Below are 27,240 nucleotides of genomic sequence, written 5' to 3'. Positions count from 1 at the left end.
GCCTGAGGAAGTAGGGGCACAGTCAGGTGGTGGTGGTGGTGGTGACCCCGTTTTCTGCTGCAGTCCAAATTCTCCCCTAAGATCCCCAACGTGGGAGGCACTGAGGGGGGTCTCAGCTTTGCTCTGAGCACTGGGTGTGCTCCTCAGAGGGTCCTGAGAGCTCCTCGGGGTCTTGGTGATTCCCTGGGGTGCTGGTGTGTGGTAGAGCCGGAGTCACTGATCCCTCTTCCCCCATGGTTTAATCGAGGTCACTTGGGGGTTATATGTTAGGGTAGATATGTTAGGGTGTCGCTGCCTGGATTTGGGGAGGATCTAGGGGTGCAGGGGGCATGGGTGAGGTCAGGGGGTCTCCTGGACCCCCCGGGAGCAGGGAGCCACCTTCTGCTCCTGGGGGATATTTCCGCTCTCAGAGCCTACAAATTGCCTTGGGAAGAGCGATGGGAAGATGCAGCCCTGTCCCTTGGGTAGAGAGTCATGGGTTGCTGCAAGGGTGCCGGGGAAGGTGTCATCATCCCTGGTGCTGATGGATGTCCCCCCTACAGCTGTGGCCCCCCAGGAAGGCCGGAGGCAGGATGGATGAACAGAAGGTGCCCAGTGAGGAGAAGGACGCGGCCGCACCAGGTGAGTTAGGGCAGGACTTTGGGGACCTGTCACTGTTTCCCCTGTAATGGTTACACCCCCTCTCCCCACAGCTGATGGGGTCATGGCCTCAGAGGAAATGGGCAGTGCCGAGGGGGACCCCCTGAAACCCCCTGAAGGAGCCTCTGCAGGGCCAGAGCTGGAGAGCACGGGCATGGAGGGACCTCCCGAGGCTGGCAGGTGAGGGTGGGAGGACCCAGGTGGAATGGAGCTATTGGGTGGGGGGTCCTAAATATCCCTAACACCCACCATTGCCCTCTCCTAGCCCGCTGGGCCGCCGCTGTGCCCTCTGCAACTGTGGGGACTGGAGCCTACACGGGCAGCGGGAGCTGCAGCGCTTCGAGCCGGCGCCCGACTGGCCTGAGTGGCTGGTGGGCCACGAGCCCCCTGATGGGCCTGGCCAGCCTGCCCCAGGGCCCAACCAGCTCCCCCCAGAGCCAGAGCTGGTGGGTGATGGCCTGGCACAGATTGGCTTCTCCGAGGGGGTGACCCCAGTGCAGCTCTTCGAGCCAACAGGTGAGTGTGGTCACAGCATTGGGGTCCCCATCATGCCACCTGGGTGTCCCCAAGCTGTCCCTGACACCCCCTCCCCACAGGGCACTGCTGGGTGCATCACTGGTGTGCGGCCTGGGCAGGTGGTGCAGGGCTGGAGGTGGCCGGCGTGGCCAGAGCTGTTTTCTCAGGGATCTCACAGGTGAGTGGATTCCAGGGGGATGGCAGGGGCTCGGTTTGGCTCCCCTGCAGCAATGCTGACCCCCCCCGGATTCCTCTGCCCTCAGAAATGTGAACGCTGCGGGCGGGCGGGGGCCACCATCCCGTGCCGGGCGGCCGCCGGCTGCTCCCGCCTCTACCACTTCCCCTGTGCTGCCGCCAGCGGCTGCTTCCAGTCCATGAAGACCCTGCGGCTGCTCTGCCCCGAGCACGTGTCTGAGGCTGTGGACATGGGTGCGTGGGGCTGGGGACACCACCCCTGGGTGCTGGGACCCCTAGTGAGGGGTCCTGAGACCCACGGTGGCCCTGACCCCCTTCTCTCGTGGCTGATAGAGGACGCAAGGTGCTCGGTGTGCAAAGGGCCGGGTGACCTGCGGGACCTGGTGTTCTGCACCAGCTGCGGGCAGCACTTCCACGGGGCCTGCCTGGACATCTCCCTGACGCCTCGCAAGCGCTCGGGCTGGCAGTGCCCCGAGTGCAAAGTGTGCCAAACCTGCAGGTGAGCCCCCAGTCCTGCGGTGGGGAGTGGGATATACACCCAAGGGGGGATCCCAGCCTTCATTTGCCCCTGTGCCCTACAGGCAACGTGGCCAGGACTCTGTGATGATGGTGTGCGAGGCATGTGACAAGGGCTACCACACCTCCTGCATGGAGGCAGCCACCCAGGGCCTCCCCATCGGCTCCTGGAAGTGCAAGGTATGTCCTGCTCTCACTTAGGGGTACAGGGTACTTGCCTCCCCCCTGACTGCACCCACTGACACGTCTCTGCTTCCCCCCAGGACTGCTGGGTCTGCTCAGACTGTGGCCAGCACCCCGTGGGGCTCGACTCCAGCTGCCATTGGTCCCCAGAGTCTGCGGTGTGCGGGGACTGCCAGCAGCGCCGTGCCACGGCTGATGTCCCCACGGTGCCAGAAGACTCGCCACAGCCTGACCCACCCGCCCAGACGTGAGTGGGGATAGGGGTGCTGGTATGGTCAGGGATGGTCAGGCCCTTTGTGGGTGGGGGATGTGTCCCACAACCTTGAGGATGTGGTGGCCTGAGCGCTGCCCCCTCACCCAGGTTTTCCCCCATGCCAGGTCAGAGTCCCCTGCCCCCAGCAAGCCGACGGATGTGCCCATGCCCCTGCCTGAGCTGGAGCCCGTGGGGGGTGACAAGGAGACGCAGCCCCTCGTGGACCCCAGCGAGACAGCCCCAGACCCCCAAGAGGCACCCCCAGACCCCAAGGAGGCTCCTCTAGGCAGTGCCGAATCTCCTCCTGGCGAGCTGGCCTCTGTGGAGGTGCCCCCCAGTGAGGGACCCCCCGAAGAGCTGCCTTCTGAGGATTTGCCCCTCGATCAGCGGCCCCCCAACATGCAGCCCCCTGACATTCAGGCTCCTGATGTGCAGCCCCCTGAGGAGCCCCTTGCTCTCATGCTGCCACCCGAGGAGCCTCCCTCTGAGGAGCTGCCCCTCGAGACACCATCCTTTGCTGAGCTTCCCCCTGACAGACCCTCCCCTGAGGAGTTGCCCCCCAGTGAACCACCCCACAATGAGCTGCCCCTCGATGTCCCTCCCCTTGCTGAGCTGCCCCCTGAGAAACCAGCGTTTGAAAAGTCACCCCCCCATGAGCTGCCCCCTGAAGTACTACCCATTGGCAAATCACCCCCTGACGAGTTGCCCCCCAATGGGTCACCTCCCAAACCCCCCCTTGAGGAGCCCCCCCTCGAGGAGCTGTCCCCCAAGGAGCCACCCCTCGAGGAGCTGCCCCCCAGTGAGCTGCCCCTCAGTGAACCAACCCCTGTCGAGCTGCTCCCTAAGGAGCCTCCTCCCGAAGTGCTGCCCCCTGAGAAGCTGAGCCCTGAAGAGCCCCCCTTTGTTGAGTTACCCCCTGAAGAGCCAGTCCCCAGTGAGCTGCACCCTGAGGAGGACCTGAAACCACCAGGTAATCTGGGGACTTTTCACTATCTTCTTTCCCGTCCTGTTTTCTCCAGTGGGTGTGGGAGTCCTGCACCCACCAGAGGCTTCTCCCTGCACTGGCTTTGTCTGATCCCTGTATTCCTCCTGTTTTCATGTGCCGGTGCCCTGTTTTGGGGTATGTGGGGAGCTGGGGGAGGGTCTTACCTCTTAATCCCAGTCTGAGTGGCACAGGGGAGTGGAGGGGACCCCCACACCCCCTCACCCCATCCCTATCCCCCAGGTCTCCTCCCCGAGGTGGCAGTGGCAGAGGAAGCACCAGCCCTGGCTCCAGAGGTGCTGCCCGAGGAGGAGATGGAGCTGGAGCCAGAGCCCTCGTTGCCCCCTGAGATTACACCCCCACCCTCAGCTCCCCCAGGTGGGTCTGAAGAAACACCAGGGTTGGGATTTGGGTTGGTAGGTGTCTCTTGGGGGGCAGTGATATCACACTTCTCCCCTCTTTACCCCCAGCTCTCCGTGCTATCTCACCTGCACGGACCCCAGTACCCTCCCCTGATGCCAAGGAGGATGAGGTGCTCGAGCCTCCCACCCCAGCCCTGCCTGAGCTCCCCAGCAGCCCTGGCACCGCCATGGACACCGACCCCCCTGGCTCCCCACCGCCACCCCTGGGCTCCCCTGCCATCACCCTGGCCCCGGCTGAGCCACCTGAGGATGAGGAGATGGAGATGGCTGGTGGTGAGAGGGAGTCCCCAGTCAGCCCCCCTGGAGATGCCCCCCATGGAAGCCCAGCCCCTGAGCTGGGGCCCTTCCCAGGCCTGCCTGAGGAGGAGGAAGAGGAAGAAGAAGAGGCGCCAAGGCTAGAGAGGGAGGGCACCAGTGGAAGCTCCCCACCACTCAGTGAGGAGGAAGCGCTGGATGAGGGCCGGGCTGGGGGGGACCCTGAAGTCAAGGGGTCTCCTTCGGGGTCACCCCTACTCCTGGAACCGGAGGAGTTGGGCCCTGAGACCCCCATGGAGGTGTGCACTACTGGCGAGAAGCTGCTGGGGCAAGGAGACGAGGGGTGCCCTGAGCCCCCTGCGCTACGCCCTCGACCTGACATCCTCAACGAGATCTCCAACTTGAGCCAGGGGGATACAAGCAGCAGCTTCCCTGGCTCGGAGCCACTGCTAGGATCCCCGGATCCTGAAGGTGGGGGGTCACTGTCCCCTGAGCTGGGCCCAGCCTCAGCTGACGCCAGCCTGCAGAAGGAGGACGCTGGGTCGCTGCCGCTGGGTGCCGAGACTGATGACTCGCTGCTCTTCGAGCCAGCAGCCAAGGGTGACGGGGACAAGAGCCGGCGCCGCAGCTCTCCGGGGCGCTCCCGTGTCAAGCAGGTATGGGGAGACCCCGCTGACCATTGTTTTGTGGGGACCACTCACCCTGAGCACCCCGTTGGGGCTACGTCCCCTCTCTGCAGCAAGGGGGCAAGGGCTGAGCGTGTGGTTGGGTGGATGGGGGGCAGTGCCCCTCTGCTGCCCTGGCATGGGGGCCCCACTGGGCCCCCCAGTGCTGTAACTCCCCTCTCCTCTTGGTCACAGGGTCGCAGCAGCAGCTTCCCTGGGCGGAGACGTCCCCGAGGTGGGTCCCACGGGGGCCGAGGCCGGGGCCGTGCACGCCTGAAGTCGACCACCTCGTCTGTTGACACCTTAGCAGTAAGGCTGGGATGGGGCAGAGGTCGGGTCCAGGGAATCCTTGACCTTTTAGGCGGAGAGCTGGGAGTCTCTCCCATCCACTTTCCCATTATCCCTCCCTTGGAAAGACTTAGAACCCTTAGTGTTGGGTGGGTTTGGCTCTCGTGGGAGGTAGGACTGCCTGGGCCTTTGCTGAGTCTATGGGCTTCACCAAAAAAAACAGGGCAGGCATGGAGCTTCTCCTGGGGAGGGGTTCTGCTGCCCCTGTCTTCTGGTGCCCCCCCAGACTGCACAGAGGTTGTCCTCAGTGCTGAGGCTCCTGCTCTGTCCTCAGCTTGCTGATGTGGAGAGCTCGCCCAGCAAGGAGGAGGACGAGGATGATGACGACACAATGCAGAACACGGTTGTCCTCTTCTCCAACACTGACAAGTTTGTGCTCATGCAGGTAACCAGGGAATTGCAGGACAGACAGACGGGCAGGGTGGAGCAGACTCTGTCTCTCCTCTGCCCGCCACTGTCTCCTCACTCATGACCTCTACCCCCCAGGACATGTGCGTGGTGTGCGGCAGCTTCGGGCGTGGGGCCGAGGGGCATCTCCTCGCCTGCTCCCAATGCTCCCAGTGCTACCACCCCTACTGTGTCAACAGCAAGGTGAGGAGAGGCCCCAGGACCCCTGGCCCCACCCCAGGACTGTGCTGTGCCCCCCAGGGACACACAGGAGGTCGTGCCTGGCACATCTACATGTTGAGTTGTGCTCTAGTGCATCCGTGCTAAGCCCTGAGGTGTCCCACACAGCCGCACCAAACCTGGAGACCCTCGTGGGCCGTGCCTAGTGCTCACGTGGCTGCCCTCCCATGTCTCCAGATCACCAAGGTGATGCTGCTGAAGGGCTGGCGCTGCGTGGAGTGTATCGTGTGCGAGGTGTGCGGCAAAGCCTCCGACCCCTCACGCCTGCTGCTCTGCGACGACTGTGACATCAGCTACCACACCTACTGCCTGGACCCGCCGCTGCAGACGGTGCCCAAGGGCGGCTGGAAGTGCAAGTGGTGCGTGGGGAACACAGTGGGAGCCACGGGGGAAGCTCGGTGCTGGCGCTGACTCCTCAGGCCCCCCTCTGTAGGTGTGTGTGCTGCGTGCAGTGTGGGGCTGCATCCCCTGGCTTCCACTGCGAGTGGCAGAATAACTACACGCACTGCGCACCCTGCGCCAGCCTCGTCGTCTGCCCCTTCTGCCGTGAGAAGTACGTGGAGGACGACCTGCTCATCCAGTGCCGGCACTGCGATCGGTGAGCAGCATGCTCTGGGCTTGAGGGGCTCAAGTTTGGGGTCCTCTGGGGGGGGTTGTGGTGTGTGATAGGTCCCCCTGTTGCCTGCAGGTGGCTGCATGCTGCATGTGACAGCCTCTTCACTGAGGAGGAGGTGGAGCAGGCTGCAGATGAAGGCTTTGACTGCAGCGCCTGCCAGCCCTACGTGGTCAAACCTGGTGAGCTCACAGGGCAGGGGGAACTCTGGGGGACCTGGAGGGCATTTGAGTGGTGTGGGGACTCACCTGCCCCTCTGCTTTCCTGCCACAGTACCCACGCCTTCTGCAGAGATGATCAAAGCCAAGGATCCAGGTATGCGCAGGGCTGTGCCAGGGCCGTGGGGTTCCTGAGGCTGTGCCCTCTTCTGGCCACGCACCTAGTGCTGGCATTTGTCCCCAACGCTGGTGTTTGTCCCCTCAGAGCCCCAGTATTTCCGTTTCGAGGGTGTGTGGCTGACGGAGACAGGGATGGCCGTGCTGCGCAACCTGACCCTGTCACCTCTGCACAAGCGGCGGCAGCGCAAGGGCCGCCCAGGCACCCTCAACGGGGATGGGGGGCTGGAGGGGAGTGACCCCCTGGGCCCTGAGGACAAGAAGGACGGAGACCTGGACACTGATGAGCTGCTCAAAGCTGAGGGTGAGTGTTCCTGGTGGGAGAGCTTGGGGGGTTGCAGTGTGGGGGTGTCAGGGGACCCCCCACTAACGTGCACCCCCCAGCAGTGGGTGTGGAGCACATGGAGTGTGAGATCAAGCTTGAGGCTCCAGCCAGCCCTGACCGCGATGTTGGAGCTGATGGGGACTCGGGGAAGGGGCTGGAGGACCCTGAGGAGTGCAAGAAGAGGAAGCGCAAACCGTACCGGCCTGGTAAGTGTCCTGCAGACCCTGAACCCTTCCAAGTTCTTCTGTGAACCCCAGGCCCCACAGCAATCCTCCCTCCTTCTCTGCCCCCCACCAGGCATTGGTGGGTTCATGGTGCGTCAGCGCAAATCCCACACACGGCTCAAGAAGGTCTCAGCGGTGCTGCCGGACGTGGGGCGCGAGGGGCTGAGCACCGAGGGACACCCTGAGGATGGTAGGGGACAGTGGCACCCCTTTTCCCCTCCCCCTTTTTCAACCCCCTTTTTCATTCCTTTTTTTCACCTCCTCTTCCCCCCAGCTTTTTCCCCCTCTTTTCCTTCCTTCCTGGAATCCTACCTGGAGTCCTCCCCCCCTTTTTTCTTTTTCCTTCTCAGCACCGTTCTTTTTCTTCATTTCCCATTCCATTCTCGCCCCGAGGGATGTGGAAGGGCCCTCAGGTTGCACCCCACAGTGCTGTGCTGGTGGCACAGGAACAGCTGCAGACCCTTTTTGGGGGGTGGGTGTTCATTCCTGGGGGACTGTTGCAGGGGCTCCAGGTGATGTCCCAGCCGAGGCTGGCCTGGATCCAGGCTCAGGAGAGGGGGATGAGAAGAAAAAGCGCCGGGGACGGAAGAAGAGCAAGTTGGAGGACATGTTCCCACCATACCTGCAGGTGGGACGGATAGAGGGAGCTGGAGGTGCATGGGGGATGGATGGGGGGCCCCTTGATGCTGACAGAATCCTCCCATTCCAGGAAGCGTTTTTTGGGAAGGCACTGATGGACCTGAGCCGGAAGGCGCTGCTGGCAGCAGGCGGGGTGGGGGATGGGGCTGCCCGCCCCTCCTTGGGCCAGAGTGCCCCAAGGCCCAAGGGGGACCCCAACCTCGCTGGGGCACTGCAGGGGGGCACCCTGGACAGGAGGGAGACCCCTACCCACCCCCGAGGTGAGTATGACCAGGAGTGGGTCTGCAACCCGAACCATGGCTGCTGACCAGGAGGGGCTTTACGGGGATTAGTGGGGGTTTGTTGTGGGTCCCTAGTGTGGTTGAAGGTCCCTGAACTTGACTGGGGGGAATCCCTGGGCTTCCTGGTTGTTGTCCCTGGAGTTGTTAGAAGTTATTAAGGTCCCCAGGATGGCTGGGGATGGGTGAGGGGTTGTTCAGGGTCCCTGGGGTTGGTGGTGTTGGGGGGATATTGGAGGTCACTGGGGTTGCGGGGGACCCTGATTGTGAGCAGCTGCTGTGGACACTGAGGCTCGTTGGAGAATGCCAAGGACTGCAGGGGGCTCCCATTCCCATTGGGAGGTGTAGGAGGACACTGGGGGTCGGAGAACCCTGATGCTGTTCACTGAATCCTGGGGTACCCTGCAGGGGACGACAGCACTGACGGCAGCGCTGCTGCTCCCGATGATGATGGCAAGGACGACGCAAAGGCTGAGGAGCTGGGTGAGGCCCCGGGACCCCCTATGCGACACCCAACACCCGAGTCCTCCACGCACCACAGGGCACTCACAACCATCGAGACGGAACTCTATGGTTGAGGGTCGCTCTAGGCCGGGCTGAGCTCTATGGTTCCTTATGCCCCGTCAGTCACATGATGCTGGTGACCATCGAGTGGTGCCTAGTGCGCCCCCGCGTGGCGTGGCATCCCTGGAGGACCGAGGAACTCCTTTCTCTTGTTGGGAGATGGGGGCTGTCCCGTGGTGGTCCCCAGCCATGAGCCGGGGGAGTCCTGGGGAGCTGAGGGCACTTCCTGATTCTTACTCGTAGGGGCTGATGAGCCAAAGGATTCTCCAGACCGTGGAGACACTGAAAAGCCAGCCACCCCGGGCGAGGGAGCGCTAAGCTCTGACCTCGACAAGATCCCCACGGAAGGTGAGACCATCCTGTGCCCCCTCTTCTGCTGAAGCGACAATGGTCCCAGGATCATGACCCTGAGGTTTTTCTACTTCCCGTCGGTGTGGTATTCACACCCAGCTCCTGCTTTTGCCCTTACAGAGCTGCCCAAGATGGAGAGCAAAGACGTGCAGCAGCTCTTCAAGGACGTGCTGGGCTCAGCGGAGCGCGGGGAGCAGCCCCTCAACTGCGTGGCCACGGGTATGGAGGCTGGGCAGGACCCCAGCCGAGCACAGCGGCCGTTCCTGCAAGGAGACCTCCAGCTCTCGGGGCAGGGTGGGTGGAATTGGCATAGCCCCCACCATCCAGGAGGTCCCTGGAGAGTGTGGTGAAGGGCAGGGCCTGTTGCCAGCCCCAAGAAAGCCAGACTCATGGGGTTGACCTGCTTGGAGAGCAGTGGTGCCTGTGGTATCTGAGAGCCCAGGCTTCTGGGTATTCCCTGTTGCTCCAGTGGTGAACATGAGAAGCATTTTGGGTGTTGTGCTGTCTGGAGGTTGTTTGGACCCCCAGGGCAGGTGCAGGCTTGCGCCCCAGCTTTGCTTTCCCTGCAACTCGTCTCCTTTGCCTCACAGGGAGCGTTTCCCTGGGCTCACTCTCCGGATCCGTCTCCTTGGACTCATACTCGGGGGTCTGCCAGTCCCCATTCCTCGATAACAGGTACTTCAAGCAGATAGAGGGTCCCCTCCTTGGAGGAATTGAACTACAGGGTGTTGTGGCACCCCCTCTTTCCTCACAACCTGACAATCTGTGACACTTCACTCAGGGAGCGGAGTGGTTTTTTCAGCCCAGACCACTGCGAACCTGAGAGCCCCTGGGCCAGCAGCTCGGCCGCCACCACCCCCTCGACCCCCACAACACCCACGACAGAGGGCGAGGGTGACGGGCTGTCCTACAACCAGCGCAGTTTGCAGCGCTGGGAGAAGGATGAGGAGCTGGGAGAGCTCTCCACCATCTCCCCTGTCCTCTACGCCAACATGAACTTCCCCAACCTGAAGCAGGATTATCCAGGTAGGGCTCTGGGGGAGCTGCAGCCATCTCATTGAGGTGAGGGTTGTGGTTATGGGTGGAGTGTGACTCCCCTCGTCACTTTTTTGATGGGAGACCCATCTGGCACTGAAGTGTTCTCTACAGTGGGCTGGGGGGTCTCAGCTCCATCTCCTGAGCGCAGGGCTGTCCCTTCACATGATGGGGGGACAGTGACCCACCAAGGACATGAGTGGGCTTGTCAGGTCTGGGTTAATGTTGCTTTTCTCTCCTTTATCTGCTCATACTGGACTCCCAGACTGGTCGAGCCGCTGCAAACAGATCATGAAGCTCTGGAGGAAAGTCCCTGCCACGGACAAAGCCCCGTATTTGGTGAGTGCTGGGAGGTCATTAGGGTGGGGGGGCCGGGGCACCGGGGGCTGCAAGTCAGCTGGCTTCGTGTCTTTGTTAGCAAAAGGCCAAAGATAACCGAGCGGCTCATCGCATCAACAAGGTGCAGAAGGTACGTGAGGCACGGGGAGGTGCCCGGCGGCCCCGGCCCAGCCCTGGGGGACATGGTGTGCTCACCCCCAGCTCGTGCCCAACCCACAGAGAGGGCAGCAGGGCTCCCACAGTGCTGACGGCCTGGCTCTCTCTGCAGCAGGCCGAGAGCCAGATCAACAAGCAGACCAAAGGGGAGGGACTGCGCAAGCCTGAGAGGCCCTCGCTGCACCTGCGGATCCCGGTGCCGTCAGGGGCACAGCCCGTCTACATCAGCAGCCCCCCTGCCACTAGCGAGGGCTTCCTGAAGCCCCCAGCTGGTGCCGGAGGGGGACCAGAGTCTCCCAGCGAGCTCTTCCTCAAGCTCCCACCCCAGTCCCCTGCCCAAGTGCCTTCGCACGATCCCTATGGCGTGGCCTCTGCCTACACGCTGGAGCCCCGCTTCCCTTCGCCCCTGGGCCAGAGCCCCACGTCAAGTGCTGCCTTCCAGCCCTTCCCTGGCCAGCCCCAGCCCCTCACAGCCCCCCGTGCTCCCCCTGATTTCCACCCCACCCCACCTGGCACCCCCCGGCACCAACCTGGCACCCCTGACCCCTTCCTGAAGCCCCGGTGCCCCTCCTTGGACAACCTCTCGGTGCCAGGGAGTCCTGGGGCACGGCCTCCTGAGGCCTTGCTCTCTCCCCTGCCTTTTGGGGAGCAGAAGAAGGGTCTGGAGGTGAAGAAGGAGGATGGGGGGAGCCTGGGGGTCTGCTCACCCGGCTACACTTCTGCCATGGGCTACGGGGACTCTCCCGGCGGCCCCCACCTCTCGGCTGCAGAGCTGAAGACGGCCGACGTCTTCAAAGCCCCCATGACCCCACGGGTCTCTCAGGTAGAGCCGCAGAGCCCAGGGCTGGGGCACCGGCCCCCCGACCCCCATCCCCTGGCCCCCTCACCCCCTGGCCACCCTGATCTCTACCGTCAGTCACCCTACATGGACCCTTACTCGCAGCCCCCACTGACGCCCCGGCTGCAGCCCCCCGAGGCCTGCTGCGCCCTCCCACCCCGCTCCCTGCCCTCTGAACCCTTCTCCCGCATCCCTGCCAGCCCCCAGTCCCAATCCAGCTCCCAGTCCCCTCTGACCCCCCGCCCTCTCTCAAATGAAGCCTTCTGCCAGTCTCCTGTCACCCCTCGCTTCCAATCCCCGGATCCCTACTCCCAGCCACCCTCCCGGCCACAGTCCCGGGACCCCTTCACTCCCCTGCACAAGCCCCCCCGTCCACAGATGCCAGAGCCGGGGTTCAAGTCACTGGGTGTGGCTGGCGGAGGTTTTGGGGGCACCCCAGCAGGTGACCCCCATGCCAAGGCACCTGCTGGGCCACAGCCACCCTTCGCCCGCTCGCCTGGTGCCAGCGTATTCCCAGGGAGCCAGCCCCCCATGCGCTTCACCTTTCCTCCGGCCGTCTCAGAGCCGCTCAAGGGCTCCCCATCCCACCAGCCCCATGGGATCAACAGCCATTACAGCTCTGGGAAGCCCCAGAGCTCGGCCTACGCCTCGTCCCCCAGCTTCCACCAGGCAAGCAGCCCGCTGGACCCTGGCACTGCTGCCCATGACTCCTACAGCCTCTCACCTCTGCGACCCCCATCGGTGCTGCCACCACAGCCTCCGGCCCCCCAGCAGCAGCAGGACACTTCTGGAGCCTTCCTGCCTCGCACTGTCCTGGGACTGACAGCTGACAAGAGAGAGGAGGTGGCTGTGGGGCTCTCAGCACCCCCAAACCGGGACCTGGCAGAGCTGCCCAGTGGCCAGGATGGGGCTCTGGGCACCATGAGCCAGTCAGAGCTGGAGAAGCAGCGGCAGGTGAGGCCTTCGTGGGGTCCTGCTGCATCCGTTTAGGTTTGGGAGAGAATGAAAGGGAAAAACTGGAGCTTTGGAGGCACTGATAGCAAATCCATACGTGGTTTGTTTTACTGTTTTTGGTCCTGTTGCCACTGTGGGCTCTAACATCGAATTCTTCTCAGCGCCAGCGGCTCCGGGAGCTGCTCATCCGCCAGCAGATCCAGCGGAACAGCCTTCGTCAGGAGAAAGAGAGCGCGGCTGCTGCCGCTGCCTCCTCCTCCTCACCAGCTGGCTGGGCCCCTGAGGCCGGCGGACAGAACTTCGAGCTGAGCCGGGGCATGGCCCCGTACCAACCAGCGCAGGTGGGAGAGCTGGGGCACAGCGTGCACGGGGGGAGGGAGGAATGTATCTGGCTGGGGGGTGACTGTCTTTTTTTCCTTTCTTCCAGGACAAGGCTCTCCTTGGGACTTTGGCCACAGCAGCCGGTGCTGGGAAGCTCCCTGGCTCTGTCATGGTGCAAGCAGCATTTGCACAGGACGAGCGGCTCTCCCGGCCCCCGCCGGCGGCCACGCCAGCCATGCTGGACATCAGCGGGCGGTGGGTGACCCCTGACAGGGCGATGGGCTCAGCATGCACGGGTGGGAGCCAGCAGATATCACCTTGTGATCCCCAGCTTGTGGGGGTCACTCTGGAGGGAGGGGATGGCTGTGAATTTTTGGGTGCTTGGTGCAGTCTGAGGGGCATGGGACGGCATGTGTCAGGGCTGTACCGACCTGGTGCCAACACCATGGTGTCTTCCAGGGCGGCGGTGGGGCCCCCCCAGGCCTTCTACCCCCGTGGGGTCTTCCCATCGCCATCCCCACAGCAGCAGCAGCAGCAGCAGCACCTCTGGCAGCAGCAGCAACAACAAGCGGCTGTGGCGGCACTGCGGCTCCCTGTCACCTCCCGCTTCGTCCCCCCGGCCACTGGGACCCCCATGGGCAGCCTGGGCACCCGCCTGCCCACCCCTGTCGAGGCCGTGCCCCCCTCACCAGCTGCCCTGGGTGCTCCCTTCATCGAGCTGCGACATAACATGCAGAAGGGACCTGGGGGTGTCGTGGGGTCCCCCTTTGCGCCCCAGGCACCCCGGCCTCGCTTCTTCCTGCCCGGGGATGAAGGCACCCCCCAGGCCCTGTGCACCCCTGCCATGCCCATGCAGGCGCTGCCATCCCAGAAGGTTCCAGCACCGCTGCCACCTGCATCCCCACAGGGAGCTGAGATGGGCAACAGCCACCAGCAGCCCCATGCCAAGGTGGCCCCGCCGCTGCAGGCCCCCACCCTGGAGCTGCAGCAGCACATGCCCCCACGCCCACTGTCCTCTGGTGCCACCCTCCACCCCGACGGTCCCAAGGATGGCCCTGCTCTAGACCCTGCACCAGCCCCAGGGAAGAGCCACCTAAGCCTGGAGGGGGGGCGGCTACCTTGCGAGGTGCCCGTGGAGCCCGATTTGGATGATGACTTCGGCTCCCACAAGGACTTGGAAGATGATGATGATTTGGCCAACCTTAGCTTGGATCCGGATGTGGCCAAAGGGGACGATGACTTGGACAATTTGGACAGCCTGGAGACAGCAGACCCCCACCTTGATGACCTGCTGAATGGTGATGAGTTCGACCTGCTGGCCTACACTGACCCTGAGCTGGACACAGGTGACAAGAAGGACATCTTCAACGAGCACCTGCGCCTGGTTGAGTCGGCCAACGAGAAGGCTGAGCGTGAGGCCCAGCTCAAGACAGAACCGCCAGCACCCACCATGAAGCTCCCTGACGCTGGGGACAGCAAAGATGTAACCCCATCTACAGAGGAGCAGGAGATGTCCAAGGAAGGATTGGTATCTGGGATGGGCTTGGGACTCTCTGCCTGCCCCACGGGCACTGTGCTGGCCCCTGACCCAGCTTTCAAGGCACAGGGTGCAGAGGCAAAGGCCAGCTCACTGCCCACTGATGTCAAGCCCAAGCTGGAGGACAGGTGCCTGAAGACCTCGCCCTGCCAGTTCACCACTTCTGGTCCTGAGTGCCTCCCAGTGCCGGTCAAGTCAGAAGCACTGCAGGGCACAGATAAAATCTCTGCCTCCCTGGGCCTGAGTGTCAAACCTGGCCAGACCCTCCTGAGCTCCAGCACCGGTCCCACTCGCCTCAGCCTGACTCAGTTCTCCAGCAGTGGCCACACTGGTGTCCCTGTGCTGGAGAAGGACCCCTACCCTGGCCCTGGCCGTGGGCTGGCAACTGCCCAGCTGGGTGGCCAGAGCAACCCCTTGCTGGACAAGTTCGAGCTGGACAGCGGAGCCTTGGGGCTGGGTAGTGCCCGGCACTCGCCAGCAGATGACTTGGACAAAATGGAGAGCTCATTGGTGGCCAGCGAACTGCCGCTGCTCATTGAGGACCTCCTGGAGCATGAGAAGAAGGAGCTGCAGAAGAAGCAGCAGATGTCGGCCCACTTGCCCCGTGGCACCCCCCACCTCTCAGCCCCGGGGCACCCCATGCTGCACACAGGGGCATCTGGGCAGCCTCCCGAGGGGCAGCCGCCCCGTTTGGGCACCCCACAGACACCCCTCCAGCTGGGGCTGGTGGCCCGGCCGCCACTGCTGCCACCACAACCCCCCCGGCTCAATGCACCCCAGCAGGGCCCAGCTCTGGCCCCCCACATGGGCATGGGCTCTGGGCAGCCTCATGTGCTGTCATCCCCCCATGGGGTACAGGTGGCCCTGGGGCAGCCTCAGCAGAGCCAGCAGCAGGTGCTGGTGCAGAAGCCAATGGCTGGGGTACAGCCCCCCACCCTGGGCCTGAAGCCCCCCCAGCTCGTCATGCAACAGCAGTTGGCCAACAGCTTCTTCCCAGACACAGGTAGGGGCTATGGGTGGTTGTTTTCGGGGAAGCATGGGGTTCTTTTGGGTGGGGGGCATGGGGCTGAACGTGCTGTGGTCTTTGTCCCAGCAGACCTGGACAAGTTTGCGGCCGAGGACATCATGGACCCCATTGCCAAGGCCAAGATGGTGGCACTGAAGGGCATCAAGAAGGTGATGGCTCAGGGTAGCATCGGGGTGGCCCCAGGCATGAACAGGTAACACGCATAGTGATCTGGGGTGCTCAGGGTGGCACATGCAGGTTGCTTTGGCTCTGGCTCACACCCCATCGTTGTCTGTGTCCCCCAAAGGCAACAGGTTTCCCTGCTGGCCCAGCGGCTCTCGGGGGGACCAGCTGTCTCTGAGATGCAGAACCACTTATTGGCAGGGAGTGGGCAGGTGAGTGGGGTGTCCAGAGGGCCTAGAGGGGTCTCTTAGGCCTAGCAGGCCAGAAGTGGTGGTTTTTTGGTTCTCTGAGGGAGTGGGGACCATGGGGAGAGGACAGAAATCCACAGCACAGGTCCAAACTCTCCCCTTTCTGCCAGGAGCGGAGCGGCACAGACCCGACCCAGGCTCGCCCCAACCCACCCACCTTTGCACAGGGCGTCATCAGTGAGTACTGACCTGGCAGGTCTGGGCTGGTGCAGGACGGAGTTCACCCAGCCCCTGGAGGCTGTGGTCTCTGCTTCCCCGGGGTCCTCACTGATCTGAGCCTCCCCCCATCCCACAGATGAGGCCGACCAGCGCCAGTATGAGGAGTGGCTGTTCCACACGCAGCAGCTGCTGCAGATGCAGCTGAAGGTGCTGGAGGAGCAAATTGGGGCACACCGCAAATCCCGCAAGGCACTGTGTGCCAAGCAGCGCACGGCCAAGAAAGCTGGGCGGGAGTTCCCTGAGGCAGATGCTGAGAAGCTGAAGCTGGTGACAGAGCAGCAGAGCAAAATCCAGAAGCAGCTGGACCAGGTAGGACTCTGCATGTGGATGGGCACTTCGTCCCTGGTGCAAATGGGATTTCCCCAGTGCTAATGCTCCACTGTTCTCAGTGCCAGCCTCGCTATTCCCCACTTAAACACTGTGCCACCCCCAGTACAAACGTGATGTCCTCAGAGTAAATGTGCCATTTGTGGCTCTGCTGCCCTGCTGTCCCCAGCACTAATGCTGTGCCAGTCCTGGTATTAATTCCCTGCTGTTCCTGGCACTAATACTCTGCCATTCCCGGTACTGATGTCCCACTATTCCTGGTGCTAATGCTGTGCTGTTTTGGCATTAATGCTCTGCTGTTCCCAGCACGCATTCTTGGCCTTGCTGGCACTGATGAGCCACTAACCCCAGCATTTGTCCTGTGCTATTCCTAGTGCTGATGCTTACTGTCCCTGGCAGTAAAGCTGTGCCATTTCCAGTGGTGGTGGTGTGCCATTTCTAGCACTGTTAATGTGCCATTCCTGATGCTAATGGTCCCCTGTCCTGGGCACTGAAGCTGTACCATTCCTGGTGGTGATGCCCCACCATCCCCAGTGCTAAGGCTGTGTTGTCCCCCTGTCCTGGCACTAAAACCCTGCCATTCCTGCCTCTCTGACACCTTGCTGTCCTCATCAGGTGCGGAAGCAGCAGAAGGAGCACACCAACCTCATGGCTGAGTACCGCAACAAACAGCAGCAGCACCAGCACCAGGCCTCAGCCGTGATGGCCCTGAGCCCCTCGCAGAGCCCCCGCCTCATGTCCAAGCTGCCAGGACAGCTCCTTCCAGCACACGGCGTGCAGCAGCCCGGGGGAGCCCTGGTGGGAGCACAGGGCCTCGGGCAGCAGCCGGGGCAGCCTGGAGGGCTGCGCCTGCCCCAGGGCGGTGTGTCCATGGCTGTGCAGCCGGGCCTGTCCTTCATGGGGCAGCAGCCCGTGGGGAACACCCCGGGACCTGGCTCCTCCGGCGCCTTCTTCAGTGGGAACCCCGCTCTGCGTGGGCTGGCCGCTGACAGCCGCCTGATGCAGGAGCGGCAGCTCCAGAGGATGCAGCTGGCACAGAAACTGCAGCAGCAGAACATGCTGGGACAGGTGTCACTGCAGCAGCAGCCAGGTGTAATGGGACAGACGTCAATGCAACAGCCAGGTGTGATGGGACAGGTGTCGCTGCAGCAGCCAGGTGTGATGGGACAGGCGGCCATGCAGCAACAGGGCGTGATGGGACAAACATCAATGCAACAACCGGGTGTGATGGGACAGGCAGCCATGCAGCAATCAGGTGTGATGGGACAGACGTCACTGCAGCAATCAGGTGTCATGGCACAAGCATCGATGCAGCAGCAGGGCGTGATGAGTCAAACCTCCATGCAGCAGCCAGGTGTGATGGGACAGGCATCGCTACAGCAGCCAGGTGTGATGGGACAGGCATCGCTACAGCAGCCAGGTGTGATAGGACAGACGTCGATGCAGCAACAGGGCGTGATGGGTCAGGCATCCATGCAACAGCCAGGTGTGATAGGACAGAGCTCAATGCAGCCACAGAGCATCATGGCACAGACGTCCATGCAGCAGCCAGGTGTGATGGGACAAGCTTCAATGCAACAGGCAGGTGTGCTGGCCCAGACATCGCTGCAGCAGCCAGGCATGATGGGCCAGGCATCCCTGCAGCAGCCAGGTGTGCTGGGCCAGGCCCCAGTGCAGCCACCAGCCGTGCCGGGGCAGCCTGGCCTGCTGGGGCAGCAGCAGCAGCAGCCGCCCCCAGCTCCACAGCCCAGCGCAGGGGCTCAGCCCATGGTGCCGAAGCAGCCGGGGCTGCTAGGCAGCCAGCAGAGCCTCCTAATGCAGCAGCTCTCGCCCCAGCAGCAGCCAGGTGTGCTGGGCCACACACCAGGGCTGCAGCACCAGCCTGTGCTGGGCCACCCCCAACCGCAGCGCCAGGTTGTCCTGGCCCAACACCAGCAGCGGGTGCTGGGCTCGCCCCAGCTGCCACCACAGACACCAGGGATGCTGAGCCACCGGCTCGTGCTATCCCAGCAGCTGGGGCAATCTCGGGCACTGTTGGCCCCACAGCAGCAGCAGAATTCAGCGGCTGCCCAGCCAGGGCTCCTGGGGCTGGGCCAGGGGCAGCCCTCAATCCAGCACTTTCCGCAGCATGGGGCGGGGGGCCAGGCCCCCTCTGTGCTGCACCTGAGTCAGGGAATGCAGCCAGCCCCGGCGGTCCTGGCTGCCAAGGACCAGCCCACGGGGATGGATGGCAGCACCCTGCACGCTGAGGGCGGTGAGAGCGGGGGGCAGCTCCACGGGGAGCAGCAGGGCTCCCTCAACCCCCCGGGACTGGGGGGCCCGGAGCCCCCAGCCCCCAAGCATCAGGCTGAGCTGGGGCAGGGCCAGCAGCTCCTCTTGACCTCCCCCCAGCCTGCTGTCTTGCGGGCAGCTCCTGGGCAGCCAGGTGCCCTACTCGCCCCACCGCTGCAGAGCCCTGGAGCTGTCCACCCCGAGCTGCCCCAGCAGCATGGGGACACAGCCGGGGTGGCAGAGCAACCACTGGGCTGTGGGACAGGCCCAGCACAGGCCATGGTGCCAGCACCGCGGCCTCCAGAGCTGCCAGGCAAGGGAGTGGCAGGGGCTCTGCCGGGGCAGCCGCAGCCTCTGCGGCTCCAGAGCCCCATTCAGCACAAAGTCGGGCCGGCGTCGGGCACGGCCACTCTTCCGCCAGGTCTCCTGGGACAGGTGCCGGGGCCAGTGATGGGCCAGATCCGGGCACAACTCCAGGGTGTCCTGGCCAAGAACCCGCAGCTGCGGCATCTGACGCCCCAGCAGCAGCAGCAGCTCCAGGCGCTCCTGGTGCAGCGGCACCAGCAGAGCCTGCTGCAGCAGAATCAGGCACTACGGACCCCTGGCCCCTTCCCTGGGCAGGCCCCGGACTACAGCTTGCCTGCTACCCGCCAGCCCCCTCGTCCCATGGGGTCCCTTTTCCAGCCCCGGCCAGGTGCCCCAGCAGAGGCACAGACCAGCTCTGCCACCGAGCCAGGGCGGGTGCTGCCAGGGCAGCCCCCCCAGCAGCCCCTGGCTGAGCTAGTTCAGGCAGCTCTGGCTGCCCGTGGCCCCCAGCCTGGCCTCATCCGCCTCCCCACGCCACCAGCCCCCTCACCCCTGGGCAGCGCCCCCCAGCACCTGGCTAGCCCTGAGCAGAGCCCCCAAGAGCCAAAGAAGACGTCGCCGGGAGTCCCAGCCTTGGCCCCCAGCCCTGCGACACCCACAGAGCCAGGACTGACTCCCATGCCAAGCGGTGCCCTCCCTGACCCAGCACATGGCCCCTGGGATCCCGATGCACCTGGGGTGGACCCAGCTGACCCCAGTGAGACCCACATCAATGGGGCTGTGCCAGAGGGGACCCCTGCAGCAGGCAAAGCACCCCACGTGTTGGTGAAGCAGGAACCGAAGGAAGAAGTGGCGGCAGTGACACAGTGTGAGGTGGATGGAGACGAGTCGGCGAAACCAGAGGCCAATGGGGACCCTGGGGACAGCCAAGCCAATAGTCTGCTGGCCCCAGGTGGGCGCTCCGAGGCTGGACACCTGCTGCTGCAGAAGCTACTGCGGGCCAAGAACGTGCAGCTGTCAGCGCAGAGCCCAGGCGAGCTCAATGGGCACATAGAAAACCGGAGCACTGGGACAGAGCCACGGCCGCAGTCACTGCTGCTGGGTCGGGAGGTGAGCAGGATAGCCTGGGCTGGGGTTGTGGTGGGTGAGGGGCTGCACAGGCACAGCTCATGCTGCCTTGTCCCTCCTCAGGACCCCTCCATTGCCAGGAAGCCAGCACCCACCAAGCCTAAGCGGGTGCAGAAAGGCAACGAGCGCATCCCAGCATCACGCAAGAAGCTGCGGAAGGATGAGGGGCTGCGTCCTGGTGAGGCCCTCATGAAGCAGCTGAAGCAGGTATGGCAGCAGGCTGGGGTGTGGCAGGGGGCTTCCTTTGCCCCTGCCCCCCCCTCACCATTCTGTCCCCAGGAGCTGTCGCTGCTGCCACTGACAGAGCCGACCATCATGGCCAACTTCAGCCTCTTCGCACCCTTCGGCAGCAGCCCTATCAACGGCAAGAGCCAGCTGCGGGGCACCTTCGGCAGTGCTGTGCTCGACAGCGTCCCTGACTACTACTCCCAGCTGCTCACCAAGGTGAGAGGGGGGTTGTTCCTTGGTGTCCCCCTTACCTGGGGCTCCTGGACCATCCTGCTGTTCTCACCCCACCGTCTCCCCCCAGAACAACCTCAGCAACCCACCCACGCCACCCTCCTCGCTGCCCCCCACGCCCCCTCCCTCCGTGCAGCAGAAGATGGTGAATGGTGTCACGGCCCCTGAAGAGCTGGGGGAGCAGCCCAAGGATGCTGACCCAGCCCGTGAACCCCACAGCCAGAAAGGTGAGCCTGGCTGGCACAGGGATGGCACAGAATCCCTGCTGCCACCTGTCACTCCCCCAGTGACACCCATTGCTACTCTGCAGATGCACCAGCTGTGGAGGTGAAGAGCCTGGACCTGCTGGCAGCACTGCCTACCCCTCCACACAATCAGACTGAAGACGTCAGGTGAGATCCGTTTTGTGGTGATGCCCCATAAGTGACATTAGCCCCTCCATGGGTGACACCAGGCCCTGTGGCCCCTGACACCTCCATCTCCACAGGATGGAGAGTGACGACGAGAGTGACTCCCCTGACAGCATCGTCCCTGCTTCATCCCCTGAGAGTGTCCTGGGCGAGGAGCTGCTGCGCTTCCCACTTCTCAGTGAGGCTAAGCCAGAGCTGGAGGAGCGTGTGCTGTCCCCCATCATCCCCATCATCCCCCGGGCCAGTATCCCAGGTGGGATGGGCTAGAGGGGTGTGTGGTCCATATGGACTGGGCTGGAGGGAGTCTGTGGGATGTGCAGCACAGGGAGGGTGTCTGGAGCACATGTGTTAGGTAGAAAGAGATATGGATGGGGCAGGATGGGGTTCCTGTACTAGGAGGGATTTAAGGGAGCTAGGGGAAGGGTGCTTGGGACGTGTGGGATGTGAGGGAAAGGGATTTGCAGGGTGCTGGATTCCCTGCAGGGATCTGGGGCAGCTGGGTGGGCTCATGGGTGGCTGTTGGTGGGGCTGGGTCTACACAGTTCTGGCCCTGGCTGTGACCCCCCTCTCCCTACACCAGTGTTCCCTGACACAAAACCCTATGAGGTCGCAGAGCCCTTTGGTGCTCCACTAGGGAAGGTGGGGGCAGCAGGCCCTGGAGCCCCATGGGAGAAGGGCAAGAGCAGTGAAGTCTCTGTCATGCTGACGGTGTCTGCAGCAGCTGCCAAGGTGAGCAAGGAAATGGGGACATTCAAGACCCTTGGGGTCCCAGTAATGACCCAACACAGTGGCACCTGTGGCTTCCTGGACCCATCCTGCCTTCCTCTCACCTAGAACCTCAATGGGGTGATGGTGGCCATGGCTGAGCTGCTGAGCATGAAGATCCCTAGCTCCTACGAGGTGTTGTTCCCTGACGGCCCTGTGCGAGCAGCTGTAGTTGAGGCCAAGAGGATGGAGGCTGATATGGCCGGTGAGTGTTCACCTTGTTCCCATGGCCCAAGGTGTTCCTGGGCTGGGACCCCCATGATGGGCTGTCCATCCCTCTCCCAGGAATGCTCGGAGGGAAGGAGAAGGCGCTGGCTGGGAAGGTGCCAGACAGCAGCTCTGAGTGGCTGAAGCAGTTTGATGCGGTGCTGCCAGGGTACAGCCTCAAGGGTGAGCTGGACCTCCTGACACTGCTCAGACAGGTCAGTGGCATGAAGAGGTCCCCACGGGGCTGGGAGACAGGGAGGGGGCTTTTGGGGTACCTATAGGTACTGGCTGTGGGGGTACAGGAGCAGGGACTGTATGGTAGAGGTGCATGGTGGTCCCTGTAGGGCAGCCCATGATTGCAGGGATTTTCCTGGGGGGCCAGGTCTCCCCATGGGCTGGTGCTGGGTCTCCTAAGAAGGCATCCAGGAGGCCCTTGCAGGGCTGGGAGCATGTGGGATGCTGATGAGTCTCTGTAGGGCCTCTGCAGGGCCAAGGACCTCTCCCTGCGATTCACAGGGAGGTTGGGGGTCTCGATCCCTGCAATGTTCTGACCTGTGCCCCCCTCCCCACACCACAGGAGAGCCCTGCTCCTGAGAAGACCCTTCACCACTGCTACGTTAACAACGTCTCCAACCTGGATGTGCGGCAGCTCTCTGTCCTGCCCCAGGAGCCCTCGCCCCCGCTGTCCCCCTCCGTTCCCTCCCCATCCAGCCCCGCTGAGCCCAACAGGGTCCCTGACCCCGAGGCATCCCACGAGGCAGCCCCAGCCCCGTTGTCACCACTGCCACCAGCCCCCTCACCAGCCCCCCAGGAGGAAGGGGCTGCAGCTGCCCACTCGCCGCCCCGTTTCAAGCCACGCTCGCGGCCTCCGGAGGACGGGGATGAGGCGAGGCCACGGCTGAAGAAGTGGAAGGGGGTGCGCTGGAAACGGCTGCGCTTCCTCGTCACCATCCAGAAAGGGGGGGCCAAGCGTGATGGCGACAAGGAGATCGCCGAGTTCATTGACAAACTGGGCACCACGCTGCGCCCCGAAAAGGTGCCACAGGACCTGCGCAAGTGCTGTTTCTGTCACGAGGAGGGTGATGGGGCCACGGACGGGCCGGCCCGCCTGCTCAACCTTGACCTCGACCTCTGGGTCCACCTGAACTGTGCCCTTTGGTCCACCGAAGTGTATGAGACTCAGGGAGGGGCCCTAATCAACGTGGAAGTCGCCCTACACCGTGGGCTGCTCACCAAGTGCTCCCTGTGCCAGAAAACTGGTGCCACCAACAGCTGCAACCGCATCCGCTGCCCCAGCGTGTACCACTTTGCCTGCGCCATCCGCGCCAAGTGCATGTTCTTCAAGGACAAAACCATGCTGTGTCCCCTGCACAAGCTGAAGGGGCCCTGCGAGCAGGAGCTCAGCAGCTTCACTGTGTTCCGCCGTGTCTACATCGAGCGGGACGAGGTGAAGCAGATCGCCAGCATCATTCAGCGTGGGGAGCGGCTCCACATGTTCCGCGTGGGCGGGTTGGTCTTCCATGCCATCGGGCAGCTGCTGCCACACCAGATGGCCGATTTCCATAGCGTCACAGCTCTCTACCCCGTGGGCTATGAGGCCACTCGCATCTACTGGAGCCTGCGGACCAACAACCGCCGCTGCTGCTACCGCTGCACCATCTGCGAGAACAACGGGCGCCCCGAGTTTGTCGTACAGGTCATCGAGCAGGGCCTGGAGGATCTTGTCTTCTCTGACTCCTCGCCACAAGGTAAGGAGTTGGGAGATGCCAGCATCCAGCCTTTGAGTGGCTGAGCCACACCAGAACACACCAGGGGGTGGGGTGGCAGAATGTGGCTTGAGGGTCCCCATCTTCAGCCCATGGCACTCAGTGCCCTGCTCTGGTGATGAGGTGGAGACTGGTCACTTGAATTCGATGATCTTGGAGGTTTTTTCCAGCCTAATTAATTCTGTGGTTCTCCCTTCCTTTGGCAGCTGTGTGGAACCGGATCATCGAGCCAGTGGCAATGATGAGGAAGGAGGCCGACATGCTGCGACTCTTCCCTGAGTACCTGAAGGGCGAGGAGCTCTTCGGCCTCACGGTGCACGCGGTGCTGCGCATTGCTGAGTCGGTAGGTCCGGGGTGGGCATGGGGGTCTCTCCTCCATACTGGGGGTCCACCCTGCTGCCGGTGGCTCTTCTGCTGCTCTTTACCCATGGTCTTTCCATGTCCCCCTCTACAGCTGCCGGGTGTTGAGAGCTGTCAGAACTACCTGTTCCGCTACGGGCGCCATCCTCTGATGGAGCTGCCGTTGATGATCAATCCCACTGGCTGTGCCCGCTCTGAGCCCAAGATCCTCACCCACTACAAGCGGTAAGCATGGCCAGATTTCACTGGGAGAGCTGGGATCCACCAGGAGAGCTGAGATCCCTGGGGATCCCTCAGCTCTAACCCCTCTCATCCTCCTCCCCTGGAAGGCCCCACACTCTGAACAGCACAAGCATGTCCAAGGCCTACCAGAGCACGTTCACGGGCGAGACCAACACGCCCTACAGCAAGCAGTTTGTGCACTCCAAGTCCTCCCAGTACCGGCGCCTGAAGACGGAGTGGAAGAACAATGTGTATCTGGCGCGGTCCCGCATCCAGGGGCTGGGGCTCTATGCGGCCAAGGACATCGAGAAGCACACGATGGTCATCGAGTACATCGGCACCATCATCCGCAATGAGGTGGCCAACCGACGGGAGAAGATCTATGAGGAGCAGGTGGGGTTCTGCTGGGATGCTGGGGGCTTGTGTGAAGGGACTTGCCACTTGAGTGGCACGTTGGGGGCTCTGGTGGAAGATGGAGGGACTTTGAAAAGGACATGGGGGGAGTCAGATGGGATGTTGGGGGCTTGGGTGGGATGTGGGTTGATTTGGGTGGATATTGGAGGCTCTGGCAGGACACTGGGGGACTCAGGCAGGATGTGGAGGGACAAGAGGGATATCAAGGGCTCTGGTGTGGGACGTGGAGGGTCTCAGGTGGGATGTGGAGGGATATATGGGGTTTGAGGGTCTCCAGTGGGATGTGGGGTGATGGACATCAACTCAGGTGCGATATGGGGACCTCAGTGCACCCCTCAACCCCCTCTTTTCCTCCGTGGCAGAACCGTGGTATTTATATGTTCCGCATCAACAATGAGCACGTCATTGATGCCACGCTGACGGGGGGCCCGGCCAGGTGAGCATGGGGGGTTTTGGGGTGGTGGGATGCCCCCAAAGGGAGCCATGATGTCCATCTGTCCTGCCTCCATGTTGGTGCTGACCCCCCCTTGTCCCCCAGGTACATCAACCACTCATGTGCCCCAAACTGTGTGGCCGAAGTCGTGACCTTTGACAAGGAGGACAAGATCATCATCATCTCCAGCCGGCGCATCCCCAAGGGGGAGGAGGTCAGTGAGGAACAGGGGGTGCTCAGGGGCTCCTGGGGGACCCAGGGAGGGGGCTGGAGGTGACAGGGCAGCTCTGTGCTTTGGGTGACTCCCTGCTCCCTTCCAGCTCACCTACGACTACCAGTTTGACTTTGAGGATGATCAGCACAAGATCCCCTGCCACTGTGGAGCTTGGAATTGCAGGAAGTGGATGAACTAACTGGGAAAAGGGAGCTGGGGGCTGCCATCCCCGCCTCAGAGACCTCACCGAGCCCCCCAGGGCTGCAGGAGGTGCCAGGGGCGGCCGGGCACTGAGGGAGAGTAGCAGCTGCAGTGCTGCAGGCCCTGCCCGAGCAGGACGGACGGACAGATGAACTGGCAACTCAGGGTTTTCTTTGCTTCGTCCTGCGAGGAAAAAAAAAGGAGTGAAGGGGGCTCAGAAATGCCCCCTTCACCACCCCCTGCCTGCCTCCCTTATGGGGGAGCCATGGGGGAGCAGGGCTGGGCCCAGCGCGGCTGGAGCGATTGTGCGGAGCCGGTCTGGATATAACGATTATTTTATTTCTTTTTTTTTTTCTTTTTTTTCTTTTTTTTTTTTTTTTTTTTTTTTTTTTTTTTTTTTTAGAAACTAATAATATTTGCTCGCTAATTACCAAGGTAACACAGACTCCTTGAGCTCGACAATCCGGGCTCTGCCCTGCCAGTGTGGCGGCCAGAGCTCGCTTGGTTCCTTTGATCTCTTTTTGTTTGTGCGTGTGGACGAGACCCCGGAGCGGCGGCGGGATGCAGCCAAGACCCCGACAGACACAAGGAGCTTCTGCACCCAAACCTACCTCATTTTAAGTGTTAGATTTGTTTCTTTTTATTTGTTGTTGTTTTTTAAATGTGAGCCCCCCTCCATCCCAACCTGCCCCCCCTCCCTTCCCTCTCCCTCGGGCTCCAGAGGATGGGTTTCCTCTGTGCCCCTCCTCACATGTGGCCCTTTGTCAGGACGCCTTGAAGGGGGGCACGGGGACACCTCCTCGTCCCCTTCCTCAGGAGGTCCCAGCCGTGTGACGTGCCAAGGTGTGAGGTGGGGATGGGAGGGGTGAAGGGGGGGGGGGTGAGACCCCCTCCCCCAGCTCTGGTGGGGCGCTGGAGGGGTTGGGTGGGGACCCCTCCTTCTCACACGTGGCCCCCACGGTTGGAGGGGCCGGGTGGAGCCCCCCCCTGCTCGCCCCTGGCCCTCCCAGCTGGGGCTGCACTGGGGGGGGAGGTTATTTATCTATTTATACCTTACATTGTATATACTAGACGGGGCTGGGGGGGGGGGGCTCTTTGTGCTCTGCTGGGCTTGAGATTTGGGGTGCAGGGGCAAAAAAGGGGGGGTTTTTAAACCCAATCTCCGAGGTGGGGGTGGAGAGAGGGTCTCTCTATAACCTCCTGCCAGGCAGGGGCGGCCTCGGAGAGCGAAGCAGCGAGTGGGCATTAACACCCCCGGCCCCCCCTGCGCCGGCTGCGGCCCCCCCGGTGTCCCCGCCCACCCCCTCCCCACTCCGGGGGAGGACCCCGGGGGGCGCCGGGATCTCTTAACGCACAAACACGGCGCAGGGGAGGGAGTGACGGACCCTCCTGCTCCTGGAGGGGGGGGGGGGTCTGATGGGGGTGGCGCCCCCTCCCCGCCCCGGTGCAGTGGGGGCCGGGGCCGATCTTGAAAAGCTGCTTCCGCAAACTCGTCAAAGCTGCAAAGAAAAAAAAAACAAACAAAAAAAAGGTTTAAGGTAAAAATGTTTTAAAAAAAGAAAATTAAAAAAAGAACAGAGGAAAAGCGCGAGTGGGGGGGGGATGAGAAAGTTTTAACAGAAAATATACGAGAAATTTAACTTTCAGAGCTGTACATAGGCCGGGGCGTGTAGAAATCCCGTTTTTACCAATACCGGAACCACTGGATGTTATTTTAAATAAAGCGCGTGAGAAGCTGAGGCTGCCTGATCCCTCCTGGGGGAGCTCGGGGGTCTGGGGGGGTCAGGGGACAGCCGTGACAGCGGGTTCAGCCAAGGACAGCCCAGCCCTGGTCTGGTGCTCGGTGTCCCCACGTGGTCCCCCCCAGCCCGGTATCTCCGGGGAAGGTCTCTGTGCCACCCCAGACTATGTCACCCTCCCAAAATCCCTCACCTTCCCCTGGGTTACCCCGAGGTGTGTCCCCATCCCCCTGGGACCCTCATGGTATCCTC

General features: G+C 62.7%; 1 protein-coding gene across 1 annotated transcript; it reads left to right on the top strand.

The window, feature by feature from the left end:
• The first annotated feature begins 572 nt into the window (after positions 1-572).
• KMT2D (lysine methyltransferase 2D) lies at positions 573-26,312 on the top strand. The gene is given in 55 exon segments (XM_062510835.1): positions 573-621; positions 693-819; positions 905-1,155; positions 1,236-1,333; positions 1,419-1,584; positions 1,684-1,849; positions 1,932-2,046; positions 2,130-2,296; positions 2,428-3,272; positions 3,528-3,662; positions 3,755-4,617; positions 4,822-4,935; positions 5,249-5,359; positions 5,461-5,565; positions 5,779-5,960; positions 6,035-6,199; positions 6,290-6,396; positions 6,488-6,529; positions 6,638-6,853; positions 6,937-7,080; positions 7,172-7,288; positions 7,602-7,726; positions 7,808-7,997; positions 8,424-8,498; positions 8,823-8,927; positions 9,051-9,224; positions 9,521-9,605; positions 9,712-9,953; positions 10,219-10,304; positions 10,384-10,434; positions 10,573-12,252; positions 12,414-12,593; positions 12,680-12,828; positions 13,033-15,113; positions 15,207-15,330; positions 15,424-15,511; positions 15,658-15,724; positions 15,843-16,075; positions 16,709-18,620; positions 18,669-19,780; positions 19,862-20,005; positions 20,078-20,242; positions 20,328-20,484; positions 20,568-20,649; positions 20,745-20,920; positions 21,248-21,396; positions 21,502-21,637; positions 21,718-21,854; positions 22,217-23,387; positions 23,612-23,748; positions 23,860-23,990; positions 24,095-24,380; positions 24,764-24,837; positions 24,940-25,048; positions 25,155-26,312. Coding segments are annotated over 55 exon segments (16,191 nt in total). The 3' UTR covers positions 25,248-26,312.
• The last annotated feature ends 928 nt before the right edge of the window (positions 26,313-27,240 follow it).

This window comes from Cinclus cinclus, chromosome 30, assembly GCF_963662255.1.
Source record: "Cinclus cinclus chromosome 30, bCinCin1.1, whole genome shotgun sequence".
Taxonomy (NCBI): Eukaryota; Metazoa; Chordata; class Aves; order Passeriformes; family Cinclidae; genus Cinclus; species Cinclus cinclus.
The sequence above is the reverse complement of the archived record's forward strand: the minus strand, read 5'-3'. Positions and strand labels throughout refer to the sequence as shown.